The sequence below is a fragment of the Pituophis catenifer genome, unplaced genomic scaffold, assembly GCF_029215685.1.
Source record: "Pituophis catenifer annectens isolate HBS135680 unplaced genomic scaffold, rPitCat1.0.hap2 SCAF_7, whole genome shotgun sequence".
Lineage (NCBI taxonomy): Eukaryota > Metazoa > Chordata > Lepidosauria > Squamata > Colubridae > Pituophis > Pituophis catenifer.
In genome coordinates, this window is record NW_027256887.1 from 56,547,665 (window position 1) to 56,568,215 (window position 20,551).

General features: G+C 35.1%; 1 protein-coding gene across 4 annotated transcripts in view; it reads right to left on the bottom strand.

The window, feature by feature from the left end:
- The window catches only part of ANKS1B (ankyrin repeat and sterile alpha motif domain containing 1B), a 281,952-nt gene that overhangs the window by 238,847 nt on the left and 22,554 nt on the right, over nt 1–20,551 (bottom strand). For all 4 annotated transcript variants that reach the window (XM_070947769.1, XM_070947771.1, XM_070947767.1 and 1 more), the window contains exons 2-3: nt 19,299–19,379; nt 9,394–9,550 (exon numbers count right to left, since the gene is read on the bottom strand). In XM_070947769.1, the coding sequence (XP_070803870.1) occupies nt 9,394–9,550; nt 19,299–19,379 (238 nt within the window). The remainder of the gene's footprint in view (nt 1–9,393; nt 9,551–19,298; nt 19,380–20,551) is intronic.

The following is a 20,551-nucleotide window of genomic DNA, read 5'->3' on the forward strand; positions in this document are numbered from 1 at the left end:
TGAATGCATTTGGGTCAGTATAAAAGGGGGTGGGGAATGACATTGCCATAGGTGTACACTACAGAACACCTAACCAAGCAGAGGAAATAGATTTTTGATACCTTGACATCAATTGGGAGACAAACTCTGCACCTAGTGAAAAACCAAACAGATTCCTGACAAACCTAGCAGATGACTTTATCTCCCAAAAAATAGAATAGGGAATTAGGAGGTCAGCCATACTGAACTTAATTCTCACTAACAGATGAAAAGATAGGTGGTGTTGAAGTTACAGGAACCTTGAGAGGGAGTGACCATGCAATATGGATTTCAACATTATGCAAGCACAAGCAATAGAAGAAAGTTAAACTAGATTTTTGGACTTTAAGAGAGCTGATTTCAACAAACTTGAGAGACTTTGGGAAAGATTTCATGGATGAAAATCCTCAAGGGCAAAACAACTCAAGAAGCTTGGAAAACTTTGAAAAGTGAGATTATAAAAGCCCTGTCTAGCATTCAAATGAAAAAGAAAAATAAGAGATCTTAAAAGAAACCAGCCTGACTACACAAAGAACTCTATGATGAACTGAAAGACAAAAAAGACAAGTATAAAAAGTGGAAAGAGGTGCACATCACCAAGGCAGAATATCAGCAAGTAGCCTGAACCTGCAAAGATAAAGTCAGGAAAGCTAAAGCTCAAAATGAACTAAGGTTTGTGACAAAAGTCAAATATAACAATAAAAGCTTCTTTCATCATGTAAAAAAAACCCCCAAAAAGTCAAGGAAATGATTGATCCATTAATGGGAGAAAATGGCAAGAAGGTAAAGAGCAGCAAGGAGAAAGCAGAACTGCTTAACTCGTTTTTTGCATCTGTCTTTACACAAAAGGAAAAAAATAGTCCAACCTATAAAAAAAAAATTAAAATACAGATTAGGAATGCAAGTCAAAATAATCAAGAAAATGGTAGAAGAACACCTATCCATTCTGTACTAATTTGAATTACCAGGACCAGATGGATTATACCCTGAGGTTCTAAAGGAACTGGCTGATGTGATCTCAGAATCATTGAACCATATCTTTCAAAGCTCCTGGAGCATCAGGAAACTACCAGATGACTGGAAAAGGGCTGATGTATTTCCCATCTTCAAAAAAGGGAAAAAAACAGATCCAGGAGACCTGTCAGCCTGACATCAATACTTAGGAAGGTTCTGGAAAAGATAATCAAGCAATGAATCTGGGAACACCTAGAGGCAAACAAAGTCATAACCAAAAGCCAACATGGGTTTGGCAAAAACAGATTATGCCAGACAAATCTTATTGCAATCTTTGACAATGTGACAAAATAAATAGAGCAGAGAAAGGTAATTTATTTGGACTTTAATAAGGCATTTGATAAAGTAAATCACAACCTACTACTTGATAAGATAGAAAATGTGTGTTAGACAGCATCACCAATAAATGGGATTCATAACTGGCTGACCAACAGACGACAGACCAATGTGCAGACCTTAATGGAAACAATATTTAGTCTTTAATGGAACAGCATCTGCAATACACGGAGGAAATGTGCAGTCGAGTAACCCAAGGCTCTGTCTTAGGCCCAGTATTCTTCAATATCTTTATCAATGATTTAGATGAGCAGATAGAAGGGGAACACATCAAATTTTCAGACAACATCATGCTGCAGAAATAGCCAGCACTCCAAAAGATAAGCTCAAGATAGAGAAGGATCTTGACAGACTTGAACACCTGGCCTTATATAACAAAACAAAACAATGATGAGAAAAGTAAGTTTCTACATTTGGGCAAAAAACCCCAAATGCAGAGATATAGAATAGGTGGTACCTGGCTCAATAGTAGTAATTATGAGAGGTAACTTGGAGTCCTAGTGGACAATTATTTAAATATGAGCCAGCAATGTCCTGCAGCTACCAAAAATGCCAACACAGTCCTAGGCTGCATTAACAGAGAGATAGAATCAAGAACACAGGAAGTGTTAATACCAATTTATAATGCCTTGGAAAGACCACACTTGGAATATTGCATCCAATTTTGGTTGCCACAAAATAAAACAGATTCTAGAAAGAATGTAGAGAAGAGCAACAAAGATGATTAGGGGAGTGAAGGCTAAAACATATGAAGAACTGTTACAGGAATTTGGTATTAAGGAAAAGACGGACGAGAAGCACCTAAAGCCAAGACAAGAAACAATGTATGGAAACTAATCAAGGAGAGAACCAACCTAGAACTAAGGAGAAATCTCCTGACAGTTAGAATAATTGATCAGTGGAATACCTCCAGAAGTTGTGAGTGCCCCATCACTAGAGGTTTTTAAGAAGAGATTGGCCAACCATTTGTCTGAAATGGTATAGGGTTTTCTGCTTGAGCAGGGGGTTGTCTAGAAGACCTCCAAAGTCTCTTCCAACTCTGTTATTCTGTTAACTGATTAAATAAATAAACAAACAAACAAATATTATCAGGTATATTTCTCCATCTCATGTCAATGTCCAATATTAATTACAATATTTATTTAAATAATCTGATGCATTCTCCTCTTGTCTAGTCAAGACATCCCAGGAAGTAATTGGTTGAATCCATGTGGTAGTGAATGCCTTTTTGTGGAAGGTGTGCCTTGAAAGAGGCAATCATTCACTTTTTCTTAAAGAAGCCATTGTTGGACACCAACAGAACTGGGTAATTCTCATCTGGTTTCCAATTTTCCTTTTTCAAGTTTTATTTTATTTATTAAATTTATATGTTGCCCATCTCCTCAAAGGTTGTTGAGAAGTTTGTTGTCTCGTAACTCCTCATGGTCCTGGAGGAAGCAAATTAGTTGCACACCTTTCAATCAGGATTCAGTCCTGGTAATAGCATACAGACAATATTTATCAACCTTTGATAGACTCAGGATGGAGGTAATGTATCCATCCTGGCCCTCAGTCTCCCAGTGGCCTTTGATAATATCAGTCATGGTATCCTTCTGGGTCTGCTCTGAGGATTGGGAGTGAAACATATGCTCTTGCACCAGTTCTCCTTTCTTCAGGACTCATTCCTATCACTCTGGTAGGTGGGAAGAGTTCCATGGCTGAATGCCCTGCTTCACAAGGTTCCTCGGGGCTCTATTCATTCTTTGTTCCTATTTAACCTCTCCATGAGCTCCTGGAGAGGTCATCCACTGAAACTGGGTGAAGTGTCATTAATACAGCAATGATATTCAACTATATATTTTTGCCCTGAACTGACTAAATGATGCTATTGGTACCCAGAAGCTATGGAAGCCTAGATGGAGAAGAACATACTTCAGTTCATTTGGTGATTATGGGTTTTAAGACCTGACTCTTGGATCTACAGATGTTCCATCTTTAGAGCTAGAGCACAATTTGAGGGTCTTCCCAGACTCACCACTCCCGCTGGAAGGGGAGATGGTAGTCTGGCTAGGAAGGTCTTTACACAGGTTCATTTTGCGAACCAATTGAGGCCAGTTCTGGATTTGGATGCCCTATTTACAGTCATTAATGCCATATGCACTTCTTGGTGGATTTTACATTAATGTGGTTTAGATGGGTCTGCCCTTGATAAACTGGAAGTGGTCCAAAGTGCAATAATAGCTGGCGGTTTGGGGCATGCCATGATATGCCAATTTAATACTTCTGTGAGCTGAATTGTTTTCCATTTAGGTTCTAGGTGTAATACAAGGTGAGGTATAATTTAAGGTGCTGGCTATCACCTGTAAAGCTCTTCTACATGGCACAGAATCAGATTATTTGTGGGTGTTATTGTCACTGTTTTTCTAATATTGAAATTTTTAAATACTAACTGTTTGGTTATGATTTTGATTTTAACCTTCTGTGCATTGCCTAAAGCCACTTTGGTGAGATAGGTGGCTATATATATTTCCAAAATAATTTAAAAAAACCTTGATCTGATTTGCTTGAAACACTACATTATTGATGCTGGTTCTATTTTAGAATATCAAATTTTAAAAATATTGCTTAATATTTAGGGCAGACAGAAACATCTTTCATTCCAGAGCATTACTAGTAACAGTAATATATTTTTTTAAAAATCTAGATGAGTAGATAAATATTTCTACTTGTCAAATTTAGAATTAAAATGTCTCTTTAAGGAAATGAACTGACAAAAAGATATATGAAAAGTATTATATTTTCAGTTTCACATATATTGAAATAATTTCTTAGTGTTGGGAAGCTGGTAGTGTTGGGGGGTCACTTATAAATATAATCAAATATACCAGTGGTGAAATCTAATATTTGTTACTACCGGTTCTGTAGGCGTGGCTTGGTGGTGGGGGTAATGTGACTGGGTGGGCATGGCCATTTTTTTTTTACTTTTAAAACCATTAGGGAAAGAGGTTGTAAAAAATGCTTTCAATAGGCTCTTACAATCCCAGCTGAGTTGCCTGATCGGCAGAGGCTTTTTTTAAAAAAAAGGGGGGGGGTTCTTTTAAAAGCCTTTGACAATCCCAGCTGAGCTGCACCATCATCAGGCTTTTTTTTTTTTTACTTTTAAAAGCATTTTTTGGCCGAAGAGGTTGTAGAAAAAATACTTTTAAAAGTAAAAAAAAAAAGCCTCTGATGATTGTGCGGCACAGCTGAGCATGGGGGGGGCAGGGATTTTTGCTACCAGTTCTCTGAACCACCCACCTCCATCGCTACCGGATCGGGCAATCCAGGAGCAAACCGGGAGCATTTCACCCCTGAAATATACACACAGTGATCAGCCATTATTTTCCAGGAAAAGAACAATCCAGATTTATAGTTTAATCCATAGAAATATTTTAAAAATAAGTTATACTTTAATTTCATCAATTCTCTGAAGACCAATATCAAATTCTCATTCTTCTTCTAATCAGTTTTCAATATAAAGATATTAAAAATTGCAAATCATGACAACTAGTATCTTAACAAACTTTATTTCAGTCCTATCATTTCAACTGTGTTATTACAATTGTTTACATTGGATAGATATTATATTTAACACAAGTAACAAAAAGTACTGTGTTCATATACAAGTATTGGGTTTCCCAATTTAATTATATTTTTGCAATATAGGTTTTTGCCAGAAAATATGTAGTAGAACAGTCTCAGCCACAAGCATAATGAATATATTTTATAAGCCATGCATGCATAATTGCTTAATTTAAATATGCAATGAGGTATTCAATTTCTCATAGATGGTTATTTTGATAATTCATGTACATAAATTACAGGAATTAAAATATGTATCTGGAAAAGCACACATTGAGTTTGGGTTATACATTTTACCCAATTCAATGTACATGAAAAATACTTGCAAAGAGCATGTTCCAGCAAAATTCAGGATGACTTTACCTGGGACTCAAGATGCAGATTGAAACTGACTACAACTGAGAGTGTCTAGTCAATTTCAATCTTGTGTCAATGTCATTGATAAAACCCCTCTGTTGCAGTTCTACTGCAACTGCTGAGTTGACCCTAAGAGAAAAAGGAAGAGGAAGGGAAAGTAGAAAGCAAGGAGAAAGACAGAAATAAGGAAGATAGAAAACAACAGATTTACAGAACAAGACACACAAAGGACAAGAAAAGAATAGAAAACAGGAAACAGTTTTTGAAACTTCTCTACTTTCCATATGGCTTTTTGATATTTTCATACATTAAAGATTATTATGATATGAACCCAGTTTATGTGATTCTTCACATAAAACATATGTCAATGAGATTATAAAAGGCTTAAAGTCAGAATATAATTCTGCATTAATATTTATTTATTAAAAAGAGTAATAATTCTTCTCAAATAAACATAAATTTAAATTTTAAATTTATTTTAGTTGAAGATCTTGCTTACCTCTCTTTATGTTTGAGATAATAAACAAGATGTGGCACTTTTACTTGAAATGCCATATCTCAAGAGATCAAATTGCTGTTAAAATGCCTTTCAGAGCTAGATAGAAAATTCTTGAATTTGAGAGTTAATTATTCCAGCCTGGATATGTCCTACTGTTCTCTGTAAACATCCGTTCCCCTATTATTGGATTGTGGTTATTGCTGTTTTGATTTTAATGCATTTTTAAAAACTTAATATCAGTTCATTATTTATCTTATATATTTTATAGTCTATATCCATGATGGTGAACCTATGGCACGCGTGCCGGAAGTGGCACACAGAGCCATCTCTGAGGGCACATGAGCTGCCACCTGTTGCTCATCTGGGTTCTGGCACGCCGGTCAGGTGGTCTTCATGCACGCGGGACCACCGGAAAGCAGAAGAGCAGCCGTCCGGTGCGCATGTGCGCGCCAGGAAGATGATCTTCTGGTTTCTGACCCGAATGCGCACCAGCCACCTGGTCTTTTTGGTTTCTGGCTTGCATGCATGCACGAAGACAAGCTGGCCAGTGCGCATGCACGCACCAGAAACCAGAAGATTATCTTCCCAGCACGCACATGCGCAGTTGTGGCTGCTCTTCCACTTTCCGGTACGTGCATGCGCGCCAGCCAGCTGGTCTTTGCATGCGCATGCATGCCATAAACTGGAAGATCAGGTGGCCAGTGCGCATGTGCACACCAGAAACCAGAAGATCTTCCCGGTGCACACATGCACGCCAGGCGGCTGCTCTTCTGGTTTTTGGCATGCACATGTGCACCAGCCAGCTGGTCTTTGTGTGTGCATGTGCGCCAGAAACTGGAAGACCAGGAAGACCAGATGATCTTCCTGGTGCGCACATGCACACAGGGCAGCTGCTGTTCTGGTTTCTGGCGTGTACACGCATAGGCGCGCGCTCCCGTTTCAGCACTCAGTGCCGAAAAGGTTCGCCAACACTGGTCTATATATACACATGTTCTTAAGATAATGTCCATGCTAAAACTATTTCAATGGGTATATTAAAATGTGTTGTGATTTTCCTGTAAGTATCTCCAAAATACTTCAGAAATAAATGTAAACTGTAAAAAGGACCACTGAAGTTATCTCCTTCCATGAAATGACAGTGGGGGGAAAAGCTTGGGTTTTTTTAAATGTCATCCCATTCCTATGTTTTATTTTATCCCCAGAAAACTGGACAGCACCTTCCTGGATAATATTTAGAAAAGCTTAAGAACCAAGTTTTCCCACAGATCTCACAATTTAGCAAGATTTATTATTTTTAAGAATTTGCATGCTCAGTTAATATGGATGCTAGGCTGATTCTATCAAGTTGCATTACTAATTTTATAGCTTTAATAGCTTTATATTTAGTTTTATACAATGAGTCCTTATGGTTTTGGCAATATATAAACAAACAAAATAAAATAAACAACAAACAAGGACCTTGTTTCTTTTCATCCATATTTCCAGAAAAGTAACAAATCCTGATATGTTTAACAGATTCCTGGCTTGTTATATGTGAATCAGGGATTGTATTTCAACATAATTTCTAACCAATTGTTTAAAATGTCAACTTCAAATACTTGTTTAACAAGTTTACTTTTAAACTTGATTCCTCATTTACATATAAAAAACCAAGAAAATCCTTCTATACGTCACATAACTTTCTTTCTCTGCCTATTCACGTAGTTGTTTACTATATTACTATAGTTATATACTATAACATTTTGCCAAGTAAACATCACAGTCACCTACCCAATGATTGTTTATGAATATACTGTTATTTCTTTATTCTAACATTACACTCTTTGTCATAAGTAATACTTATCACTCCAATTTTCTGATTTTAAATTTATAATTTGTCCAGTACTTGCAATTGAGCAATTCGATTTAAAAAAAAAAGCAACCAGAGGTAAACTATAATTTCAAATACAGTAACTTTCTTTCATACATTTTTCTTTCTTTCTTTTTCATAAACATGCCTATAAAGAAAGCAGCTACTATATTCTATGGCTACAATTCCTGGGAATAAATGTTATTTTCAACATTCTGAAACTCTACATAAGATGATCTTATACCAAAACTATAGGAAATACAGTATGTAAAAGTAATATTCTGAATCCTTTTTTTCCCCAATTTAACAATGAAATAAAAGTTATTTTAAAAGGTCATACATTCTATGCTCTTTTCAATTAGAAATCTGACAAACAAGCTAAATACTCAAATTTTCCATTTTGTAAAATTCATTTATATTAAATATACTTGAAAATTTCTCTAGATTCATCAGATTTACAGTATATTTATTTTTTCTAGCTTTTCCTAAATATATTTTAGGAGAAAGGAAGAAGGATGATTAGAACGGTTTCCTTGCCTCTTAATGGTCTTACACAGTAATAGCTACAGATGCAAAAAAACAACTCTTTTTCTCTTCACCAGTTTAAGGTAGTAACAGCTTACCCTTTGCCATCCTATTATGCCTATAATATTTTCTAGACGCAAACTCTTTAGAAAACAATACTGTAATGGGAATGGCATGCATTTCTAGAGTACATTGTCTGATAATACTTAGAGTTTGGAAAGAGAGAAAAGCCAGTAAGAATTTTTGCTGTTTTAATATCATTCTAAGGGACTACATGGAAGTGGTAGTATATTTCTAGGATTATATCTGCTGCAATCTAATAGACCATTCTATCAGACTGTACATAATGGTCAAGACTTTTTGAGCAACAACAGATATGATGATGAATTATACTGCTGATCATGTTTTTAATCGATTGTAGATCATTTTTATATGTCTTTATATTGGTTCTTAATTTATTTTATTTGATTTTTTTAAGCTATTGCTAGTTGCCCAGAGTCACTTAAATGAAATAAGCAGCCATTCAAATAAATTCAAATCTAATGTAGATTTGAATAGTATACATATCTCATTTTATGAAATGCTACCAGAGTGTTTAATATTCAATATTGTTGTGTATAAGATGGTTGGGGGGAATTAACATTTTGCAGAGCTTACAAATTTTTAAAGATAGTAGGAAAGTTGTTACAAGTTCCCAGTTTTTAAAATTCTTCATAAAAAATATTTACAGAAATAATTTGCCACTATTAATTTAAATAGACCTGCTCTTAATATTACTTCAGTCTCTTTTGATTTTAAGATGCAAAACTGTTAGCATAACAATAGAATTTTGCTATTCATTTAAACCATGAATTACAATGATTCTCTGAAGCACAACCAATCTATAAAAATCAATAGCACTTGTTCCAAATATTATTTTTATTATCTCAATGATAAAATAAGATCTGCTAAAAAAGAAGACTGAACTAAATACAATACCATAGTAATTACAAAAAAAAAAAATCTATTTTGATTTCAGATGTTTGCAAAATTGTTCTATATTGTATAAAACCTCTCATCCATATAACCCTTACCCAGATAAATAATGCTTTGCCATGAAGGAACTTCATATGAATCCAGTCATATTTCTGTAAGAACAAAAGGATACTTACTTGTGTTTGCTGAAGATATAAACAAATAAATTTAATAGTATCACCTGTTCATTCACTCTGGAATGTGATGGCCCATGATGGATAAGAATCTTCACAATCTCTACATCTCCTTTCCAAGCAGCCAAGTGTATAGGAAAATACCCTTTATTATCTGCCACATTAGTGGATGCTTCATATTGAAGTAATTTGATAACTACATCCCTGAAAAATATTTTAAAAATGCACTAAGGATTGACAGATTCCTTTACAAAACTGAATTTATAGCACATGCTCACAAAATATACCAAAACAACCACAAAATTATTCTTACAACACTGTCATCAATGCTAAAAAGCAGGAAGCAGATGTGTTTAAGAAATTTAGAAATGATTATAACAATTATAATCATCATACTCTTTAAATCATCACTGAATGAGAGATTAGGAATTATATATTCATAAAAGGTTTACTCTCTTGAGACATGCTTTAATTTGGAAGTTGGTAGTTAATGGCTAGATCTTATATTACAAAACAAATATAAATCATAGGAAATACAGAAATGTTTCATACTAGAAGTTCACAGTTAAAGATTTTGAAACTCCTATCTTCCTTCAATCATATAATAGTTAAAAAAAGGTCACTCTTATAAGTTCTGTGAACTATCTCCCTAGCTACAAAGAATTGCTAAGACTGGAATTTTGTTTCATGAACCACTGAATTTCAAATAGTTGTTTATAACTAGGCACCATAACTCAACGTCCCCAACCTTTCCAGGTCCGCAGACTGGCAGCGATGGCAGCAGTATGGGAGGATGGAAAAGAGATGGTTTCATGCAGGCACCTGCCGCTTTTGCGGACTGGTTCCCAACAAGCCATGAACCAGTACTGGACTGCAGACCAGGGGCTGGGGACTCCTGCAATAAGCAATTGCTGGGAATTCTGGATATCACATACAGAAGGCATGCATGGCTGCCCTATGTTATTACTGGCCACTGAATCTTCTTGGAAAAGAAAGGTTACAGAAAAAGTTCCCGTTCCTGTTGAACCTCTCCTGAGCAACATAATTTTTATCAGATTTGGTGTGCTCCTATATAGTTTGATTGTTCGATAATAGTAATAAATTCTGGCCTATTCTTCGTTCCTTACTACTTCCCTGGCTTTGAAAACTAGTTTTATCTATTGTCTACTCTTTTTTGGTACAATTGTTGATTCTTGATGGTTATCTCATGCTGACAAGCTGCATATGATTCAACTCTGATATTCCAACTCTACTTCCGCATTGCATATACCTTCTTTTTTTCCAAGATCCTAATTCCCTAATCACATTTTGATTCCCTTTCTTTGATCTTTTGAAGTACCAGATTTTTCTTCACTATCTTTTCTTCCGGTACCCTTCAAGAACTATATTAGATTCTCTATGAAGTTCTATTTTGAAAATATTTGATATGAGCAGTAGCAGATAAAAGGATTGCATGTACCAAAAGAGAGTACATTGCAAATAAAATATGCTAAATAAAACATTCAAATTTATTTCTGAAAGACAGTGAAAAACCAATATTCATCCATTCATCCATCCATGTCAGATACCTGCAGCCAGAACCATTTGTGCATAGGCCCAAATAGATATTTTATTGTACATCACTTATATTACAAGAACTATCTGTCTTGACCATAGACATTACGTCTCCCGAATCAATTCCAAACTGGAATGTTTCTTTACTCCCCCTAGAGGAGCCCCCTGTACTTTAGCCAGTGATTCCACTATAGTCCATTCATTCAAGTTATATGTTATTAGATTTCTAAAGACTAACAGCTTACTGATAATAACAAAAATTAAATTAAATTTAAAAATATGCCTCCCTGATGTTTTAATGTTTGACAGAAGAATCTTCAAGCATACCCAAATGTTTCTCTGAACAGCCATGAACAGTCAGCAGTTCAAAAACATAACATGAAGTATATGATCTTAATACAAATAGTCCTTAATTAACTATGGTAATTGGCATTAGAATTGCCATCATTAAGCAATGTGGTCTTAAAACATGGCATCACATGACTGTATATCATTTTGCAACAGCAATTCCAGCACTCAATGTTGCCGGTAAATGAATCACTGTAGGCCATTAGTGCAAATGTCACAAAGTCATTATGTGACTTCCTGTCAACTTCCTCACATTTTCTTGTTGGAAGCCAGCAAAGAAGGTTACAAATGTTGACCAAGTGACTGCAAGGAAGCTGAAATGGATGGAACTCTGAGGACCAGTCATAAATATCATTTGTTCAATGCCATTGCAAGTTTGAACCACTGCTGAATGAGTAGTCATTAACCAATGACCATCTGACCTGAGAATAGTTTCAGACATGTAAGACAACTCTAAGAAGGCTCAAGCAAGGGATCATTGTAGATGACATTTTCCCAAATATGGGGAATGTAGCAATCCTCTTTTACTAGATCTTACGGAGTAGACAAATTCAAGCTTGGTTCTTTTCTTACCGATGTTTCATTACCCAACTAAGTAACTAGAACTAGCTCTTCTACTGGTAAAACAAAATTTCCCCAAAAAAGAAAATTCAGTATTCCAGGTAGATCACAAGATGGCACTAGTCTGCTACAAAGTAAATGTTCTTTACTAAGACTATTACAAAGTATTATATATCTCAAGAATATCCTAGAGGCAAAAAAGAATACCTTTTTGAATATGCTTTCAGTCAACCTTTATGGATAAAAAATCTGTAGACTTTAGCATGACACAGAAATACAAATTACAAATCAAGTGCAGATTCCTGGTTAGAATGTTGTATCTTTTTCTACAGCTACAGTATAAAATCCTTTTGAAGTAAAAGAACTTGTTTGCTTTTACTTGGACTTTTCTTTTTCTGGGGTTCAAAGCTTGAATCACAGGCTGCAAAGAAATGATAAACATGTTTTTTTTCCAATCTTGATCCAGTTATTTCTCCGGCATTTTACTTGTAATTTTAAAAGAGCATTAGCTTTTCTGTTTTCAGCAAAGCATTGGTCTGTGGTAAACTGTGTACGTGACAAGAACATTTCTTCTTCATGGGAATGGCTATTGAAAAGACTTGAGTCTGCAGACTGCATTGTTGTGAATGGCAAGAATTCTGACAAGGAAGTTACTTTTACGATCATTCAATAATTCACAATAATTTGCAATAATTCTGTAGATGTGCAGGCTCAGCCTGAGGGAGGGGTCAAACACACCATCATTCTTGAGTCCCTTCATGCCCCAAGAAATCTAAATCCAGTCCACCTTGAATTCCATTGACACTTATCTACCCCAATTTGCTTTAACCATTACTAGTTCAGATTCTTGTAAACAGCATAAGCAATAAACCTTTATATTCATTTAAACTGCTTGGACTTCTGATTTTTCCATTCTTGACAAATTCAAGAAAATATTATATGGGTATAGCTTAAAAGGTTTTTCTTTTTTTAGTGCACTATGATAAGCACACACAGCATGGTAATACTCATTTTAGACATCCTGGACTAAATCCATCAAAATTCTGGATATTGCTTGTTCAGATAAAAGATGATAGCAATATTATTTAAGCAGCCTGATCATGGAGGATTCAAACATTTAAAATTCAACATGCCTAATCTTATCTAGAATCTTCCAATTGCACTTGCAAGCAGGATCAGGGATTTATTTATTTATTTATTTATTTATTTATTTATTTATTTATTTATTTATTTATTTATTTAGCGTATGGCTGGTCACACACAATATTAAAACACTTCACTTTTACAGGTTAAAACAATTAAAACAATTTTAAAAAAGCAATAAGAAAACCTAAGAGGAAAACAGAAATAACATTTCAGAGTTTAATGTCGAGTTTGGAGAACCAGTCAGTAGCTATCATTGTTACGCAGAGGAAGTCCCTATAATCTCCTGGATACTTCTGTTAGAGCATTCCCTCACTATATGTTGGATAGTCTATCGGGGGCCCCCACAATCACATTGCGCTGAAGGTGTCTTTCCCCATTTATACAAGGAGTCGGCACACACCCCATGAGTCGTTCTAATCCTATTGTATGTCACCCATGTGTGTCGGGGTAGATTAAATCCTAGAGGTATATTATTAGGATTAATATGCTAAAAAATATCTTGGGGCGAATAGCTACTCCACGCTTCTATTCACTTTTGTGTGGTGTTCTGATGATCGGCCAGCAGCTTAAGCGCTGTCAAGAGTGGTGGATTTCTTGACTTTAATCGGCATTTTAAGAGATCAGGAATGTAGCCATGAATAGGTAGAGAGGAATTTAACAGGATCTTACTATACTCCCGAATGAGAGCTTCTTGTCGTCATAAGTGCGGGGGAAGTATGTGACTAAGAACTGGTAGCCAGTAACTAGGGTAGATTTTATGCACCCAGTAATTAGCCTCATCGTATGGTTAAGTTGAACATCAATAAGTCCTGTATGTGACTTATCACATCAGGATCAGGGATATGTTGGAGGCATTAAAAGGTGCCTCTCTAAAACAGTTAGTAAAATGCCCAACAAGAGGAGACCATATTCTAGGCTTAGTAATAAAGGAGAGTATTTATAGCTTATGGTTGAAACAAGGGATTCTTGGTACTTTCTGAGCTTGGTTATTTTCTTGTAGACAATTCATCACCCAAACTAGGTAATATCAGTGCTAGTAAGGAGTGGGGTTTGCCCTAATTTATATTCTAGCGGCTGTTCCTGTTATGGTTGGTTGGAGGGGTCTTGGATGTTCTTTGGTTGAGCTGTTTACTGTTACCTTTTTGGCAGTTCCTTGGTTGGGGTATTGTTTACTTCTTAACTGTTGTTCTTATGTTAATCTATATTCATATGTTGTGAAATTAAAGAGTTTTCATAATATTACATAGTCACAACGTATGGACAGACTTAAGCATAGTTTCAGTTGGGAAACTGTGGCCACTCTAGACCAAGCCCAATCCAAAAAGGCTACAGAATTCCTGGAAGCTTGGCACTCCAACAAATTGGCCACCAATAGACATACAGACATAAACAACATCTACATACTGTACAAAAGAGAGAATTAACAAGCCCAAAAGGGAACAAAAAGACCAAAACACCTTGCCACCAGCAATCAACATCCAGATGAGCATAGATGGATCACTACATAGTTTTCTGCTATCAGTTTTCTAAGTTTTTATGTTTCTAAATACTATGACTGTCAGTAACTCTATCATAGAGCATTCTCATGGGAGGAGGAGGAGGAGGAGAAGGAGGAGGAGGAGGAGGAGGAGGAGGAGGAGGAGGAGGAGGAGGAGGAGGAGGAGGAGGAGGAGGAGGAGGAGAAGGCGATTGCTGAGCAATAAATGGATAGCCCTGAGCAGATTCAATGGCTGAAAAGGAAGCCAGAAAAGACAAAAACAGACTGATCCACAAGGAACAGGAAAGTTCCTAAAAAATAATGCTTTGCTAAGAAGCTTGATTGAAATTAGTTCTTTGTATTCATGTGATATTGGTATAGAATGAGCACAACTGACAAGATGCAGGTTTCTCCAGGAAATAGAAAAACTAGTAATTTTTAATATATTCTGATGGACTACCATGAAACAGAAATAAAAAAAAACTACAGGGAATATATTTGGTACAGCATAGTAAATAAATGAAAGAAAATACTTTTTAGCATTACCTATATAAATAATACCACATATATCTAAATTGGTTGCCGGAGTCACCCTGTGAAATGTTTATGTAAATAGGAAAATGTTCATGTCCCTTATACCCAGGATAGAATATTAACCACTGAACTTCTTTAGGATAGTTAAGTAGCTAGAATTCAAATGGTTCAGGTCTACCACCTGATGGAATTAATTGTACTATATTGCTTATTCCTGAAGCAGGAATAAAATACCAGATTCCAGAACAAAATGTGCTGGCAAGAAAATTTGAACTGAACTTTACAGTATATCCATTATTTATGAAGAAGCTGTTCCACATGATATTGTGATACGTATAAACAAAATAAAAAAACGTTCTCCAAAGAAGATAAGAAAGATCACAGTAGACAGACAATGGCAGCACCTAGATATAGCTTTAATATGTAAGGAAGGAGGTTGCAGAACTTAATGAGAAGTCTCTTCTTTTCCATTCTATTCCAGGCAGTGACAGTTACTACTTGAATAGGAATGTACACCTACTTTAAACACATTTAACCTATTTTTCTGTGCTGGTCTTGATGGCTGCCAGCCAACAAGCTAGCAGGCTGGATTCTTGCCACAATTGAGCAATAAAGGAATTCAGACAAAACAATCTTTTGGAAGCAAAAAATCCTCTTTACCAGTATCTTAGAACAGCAACTGTAAATGTAGTCAACAGATTTAATATAGGTTAAGACAAGGAACTGAGTAATCAAGCAACAAATCTGAAGGGAGAGACAGGAAACAGGATGGAATGGAATCTAGACTTCCAAGCATAGCACAGCAAAATAAACCCAATAAATCTGAGACTTGGAAAGTTGTTCTTTGCATTTTCTCCCAAGGACTGAGGCCAATAAATCAGCAATGACAAGCCTCCACCCAAATGTACAGATAAGTTACAACCTCATTAGTGTTGGCTTTTCTGTTGGCCTGCTCTTTGACAAGCCTCTGACCTATGAAACTCAATCTCTGCTACTGGATCTTTATCACACACTTCTTCTTAAGACTGAGTAGCTGAACTGCAGAATCTAGAAGCAGGCTGTAGGGGTAGGGAAGAATTCCTTGGGGTTTGCTGGATTTGTCTGACCCAGAATGGAGTCCAACACTGCTGGAATCACCCAATCCAGGATTATTGTCTTCCACTTCCTCATCTGAAGACATATCCATATGCGCCCTTAAGTATAAAACCTGTTTGGGACATCAGATTCTCTCAAAACAATTATATTCTCTCTCATGTTCCTTTTCTTGCAAGGAGCTTAGACACTCTTGGTATAGTTTAGCTCAAATCTGTGATCTGTCTGCCCTAACCAGTTTTTAAGGTTAAGCACCTGTTCTGGTGTGTACTGTTAGCAGTATCTTTTATCAGCAGAGAACTAAATCTAGATTGTAAATTTAGTTAATTACAGTAACGATTAATCAGGTTAACTATATAAGATTAAAAATGTTCTCAGAAGTAAACCATACGAAAGACCTAATCTGGGAAGGTGCTGCTTTATCTCACCATTTTCAGGGATTCATTTTGGAATGAACTCAATTATCATATCTTACTTTCAGCTCATTTGTCTGTTCATTTTCTCCAAATTGCAGAACTTGCTATTAGCAATTTACTGTAGCAAAATATTAAATCACAGACCTCATTATGAAACACCAGTGACAGTTCCTGGGTAAACTCCTTTGGAGACAAGTATAAAGATAATTGATTGATCAAAGTGATCTATGCTAACAGTCTGGATAAAGGTGAAGCCACCTTATGTCTATGGCTGAATGTCAGCACGATCATGACAACTTTTACCAGCCTTACCTACATCTTGAATAGGACTCATAGTACTCTCTAGGGCAGTATCTCTTCAATTCTCAATGCCTGCAGAACTTCAGCCCCAGCTCTGAGAAGGAGAATGAGAAAAGCAGCTCTGAGAAGAAGAGCAACAAAAGCAAAGTTGCATTTGTCCCTGCTATGTTGCCCCTGCCTCACCCCCCCAAATTCAGAATCTAGTAATCTAAATAATATGAACAGTAAGATTCTAGGGAAGTATAACAAATCTGGGCATAATCTCTAATTAAAAAAAACATTAGAATGAGCTATCAAATGAAGTGAGCAAGTCAAGACCATAGAAATGGAGGGAAATTGCTAAGCAATCAATTATTATTTTTATTTCTCCTTCATAGGCTGACTTTTATTCAAATGTGAAAGTTCAAGGACTGGAGAAATCCTATCAAGCACTGGAATTAATGAAAAGAACGGAAATGAAACTCATGACAAAAGAATTGCAGTTTAAATGCTGCTATAAGAGGAATTAAAGTTGTCAGTGCTGAAAATGTTGCCATTAAGAAAATGTCCATTCTAGTACACATGTTTATATGCAATTTGTTTCCTTTTGTTTTGTTCTACTTCATTATTAAGCAGTACAGAAGAATAATGAAATAGTCTTGGCCTCAGACTACAAGACTGACAAATGACTTGATTTCTCTGCATTGCCGTAAGTCAGCCTAACAACTTACATTGCATTACTAATACTGAAGATAGTACCAGAAGGATGACCAAAGTTGAAATTCATAATGGAACTGAAAGCAAAGTCTGTGATAGAATAGTTAATGTACAATGCTGGACACCTGAAAAGTCTCCTCAGTTCCAAAATCGTATGCAATTGATCCTGTTTTTCCAAGTCTAGAATATATAGCCAGGCAAGAAAGTTATCAGTTTTGAGTAGATGGTGGCCTGAAGACAAAATGTCATACTTGTTTAGCCACACTATCACTCACTGAACTGGTTTTCTTACCAAGATTGCTGCAAAGTAAGAGGATATATTTATGGCAAGAGTATCAAGTTTAATTCTGCTAATGTTCATAGAATATTCCTGGAGTTGGAAAACTTCCAAAGTAGAACAGTTTGGCCTATAAACCAGAAGCAAGTAAGGATCAGATGCAAACTTAGCATGAGAAAAAAAGCATTAACAAAAGAGGAAACAACCAGAAATTAAGGAAGGATAAAAAATAATAATAATGATTGGAAATAGGATGGAAGTTTGGGAAATGTTACAAGTTTGGGACATCTGCACATTCTTTCTTTATCAAACGAAAATAAAATCCAGCAGTTTCAACACGATTAGCAAAAAGACTGAGGCATCCCTATTGTAATGAATTTAGAGATAAATGGAATTCTACCATAAATGTATGAGGTCACCAAGATTTCTGTAAGATAACTCCTATTTTTTATTTCAGTTAATTGGGTTAATAAGACACTGAAAAGCTACCTTTCTTGATTCTGAGCAATTGCTGAGGGCTTGAAAAGAGTAGCGAAATTCTAAGACAACTAACCACCTCAACAAATGAACAAGACAATGTTCCCAATTATGCTGCTAGTGCATAAAAAAAAAATAGAGGATGAAAGAAGCTTTTACAGTTCTAGTATATTTGCAAATCCACAGATATAATGAAAAAATTGGATTTTAATACTGTTTCTAAATTTTGTATTTTCTTGTGTTTTATCTGTTGGCTGTTCACCTCCCGAATCCTTCGGGAGAAGGGCAGTATATAAATATAAACAAATAAAATAAATAAAAAAGACCAGAAGTATTTCGGGAAATATCATAGACTTGGGAAGGGCACTGATCACCTAACACTAGCTGCTGAAACCTAATTTTCACCAACTCAAAAAAACAATAATCACAAAATAATAGTGTTGAAATATATTTTAAAAAATCAGTCCAGGACAACAAATACTTAATGGTATCAAGAGCTATTGGGAAGCCACCCAAAATTCCAGAAATAATACAACAATATCATATGTCTCCAGCTTCATGCTAACACAATCCATCCATTAGGTTGAAGAATGGCCCTCACAAATCATTTTTTTCCCAATGGCAGCTGTATTGTCTAACTATTATTAACTGCAGAAGGTTATATAAAAATGCCAATGTAAGATTGAAGATTATTGAGATCAATTTTTAATATAAATAAGTCTTTTTACTGCTATTTAAAATAAATTAGAAATCTATTTTGTCTCAAAGAGGCTCTATCCTGTCAAATCTAATCACTTATAAAAAATGTAAGTTTAAAATCTAAAAACTTACTGATTCAACAACCTAGTCCATATCTGTACGTTATTCATGTGTTGTTCATTAAAAAGTCACTATTAGAACTTTACTAATCATTGGATTGGATCCTGCTACAGTAGGCTTCTTCAACTGCACAACTGGAATAGTATTCCGCTAAAATCAACATAAACACAAAAATATGATGATTTTATGCAGCCTAGCATCAATACAAACATGCAATACAAACTAATTCCAACATAATAGTAATATAGTACTTACTTGTGACCATTCAAAGCTGCATGATGTAAAGCAGTGTATCCTGAACTATCTGTACAATTTATATTTGGTCCTCGCCATATGCTGAAAATAAAAAACAAACTCCATTATAACAGTATGAAGTTACTAATATTTAATAAAGGATTAAATATTACTTTGCAATGAATCAATGACATTTTAATTGTTATAAAGGTAAAAGAGTTAAGTTTTAATTTTAACAGTTAAAAACATGATATATTTTATATATGAATAAAAGGAATAAATTCCACTGTAACAATATAAAGGTACAAACATTTTAAAATGATTAAAGATTAATATGGAACAAATAATAAACATTAGATTTGTTATAAAGAGTAATGTTTTAATTTTAACTCTGAAAAACGAGCTATAATTAGTTTATACATCGAAACTTTCATACTGATGGCAATCCTAGGAAAAAAAATTGCCGTTCTCAGAAAAACTTATTAATTTTCATGTTCCTACCTGAAATACATACTTTGTATCCAAGAGTGTAAATTGAAGAATTTGTTGATCAGGAATAAATAAAGAGGAATAAAACTCTTTTCTCAAGAATATTGGGCTCTGCCTTACAGTATAAAAGAAACTCCTGTGTTACTTTATTTATAATTACTAAGGAATTATTATTATTTTCCTTCTTTACCCAAGAATAGGGGAGAAAGGTTCTGAATAGAAAAGAGTTAACAATTCAGAGGACAGATTGCTAGTAAAACATGTAATTATAATATAATGTTCATATTTATTTAGTTATTAATGGCAAGCTTGTTACATTTGTGTTTTGCATGAGCTGGAATGAAGAGTTCTTCCTGCAGCTTACTTCCTTTCTTTTTGCATGTCCCTTTTTATACTGTATATGAAACTCACTTCAAATTATTAAGTTTGTATAGCCTGATTAGTTTTTTCCCCTCAAGTCTACCCTCAAATACAACTAATAAGAGAGGGGTGGGATTTTGTGGTATGTATTATAGTTAACTTGAAACTTTAGCAAATTATTTATTTATTTATTTATTTATTTCTTTCTTTATTTATTTATTTATTTATTTATTATATTTCTATACCGCCTTTCTCCCGTAGGACTCAAGGCGGTGTACAGTCAAGAAAAATATAGACACACAAACATCATAAAATTGCTAATTAAAATTATTACTTAGTTTGGTCAATTAAATAAAACCCAGAATTAGATAACATTTAAAAAATCATTCACATGTTTGTATGTTTAGCCCTGCCTGTTGGAACAT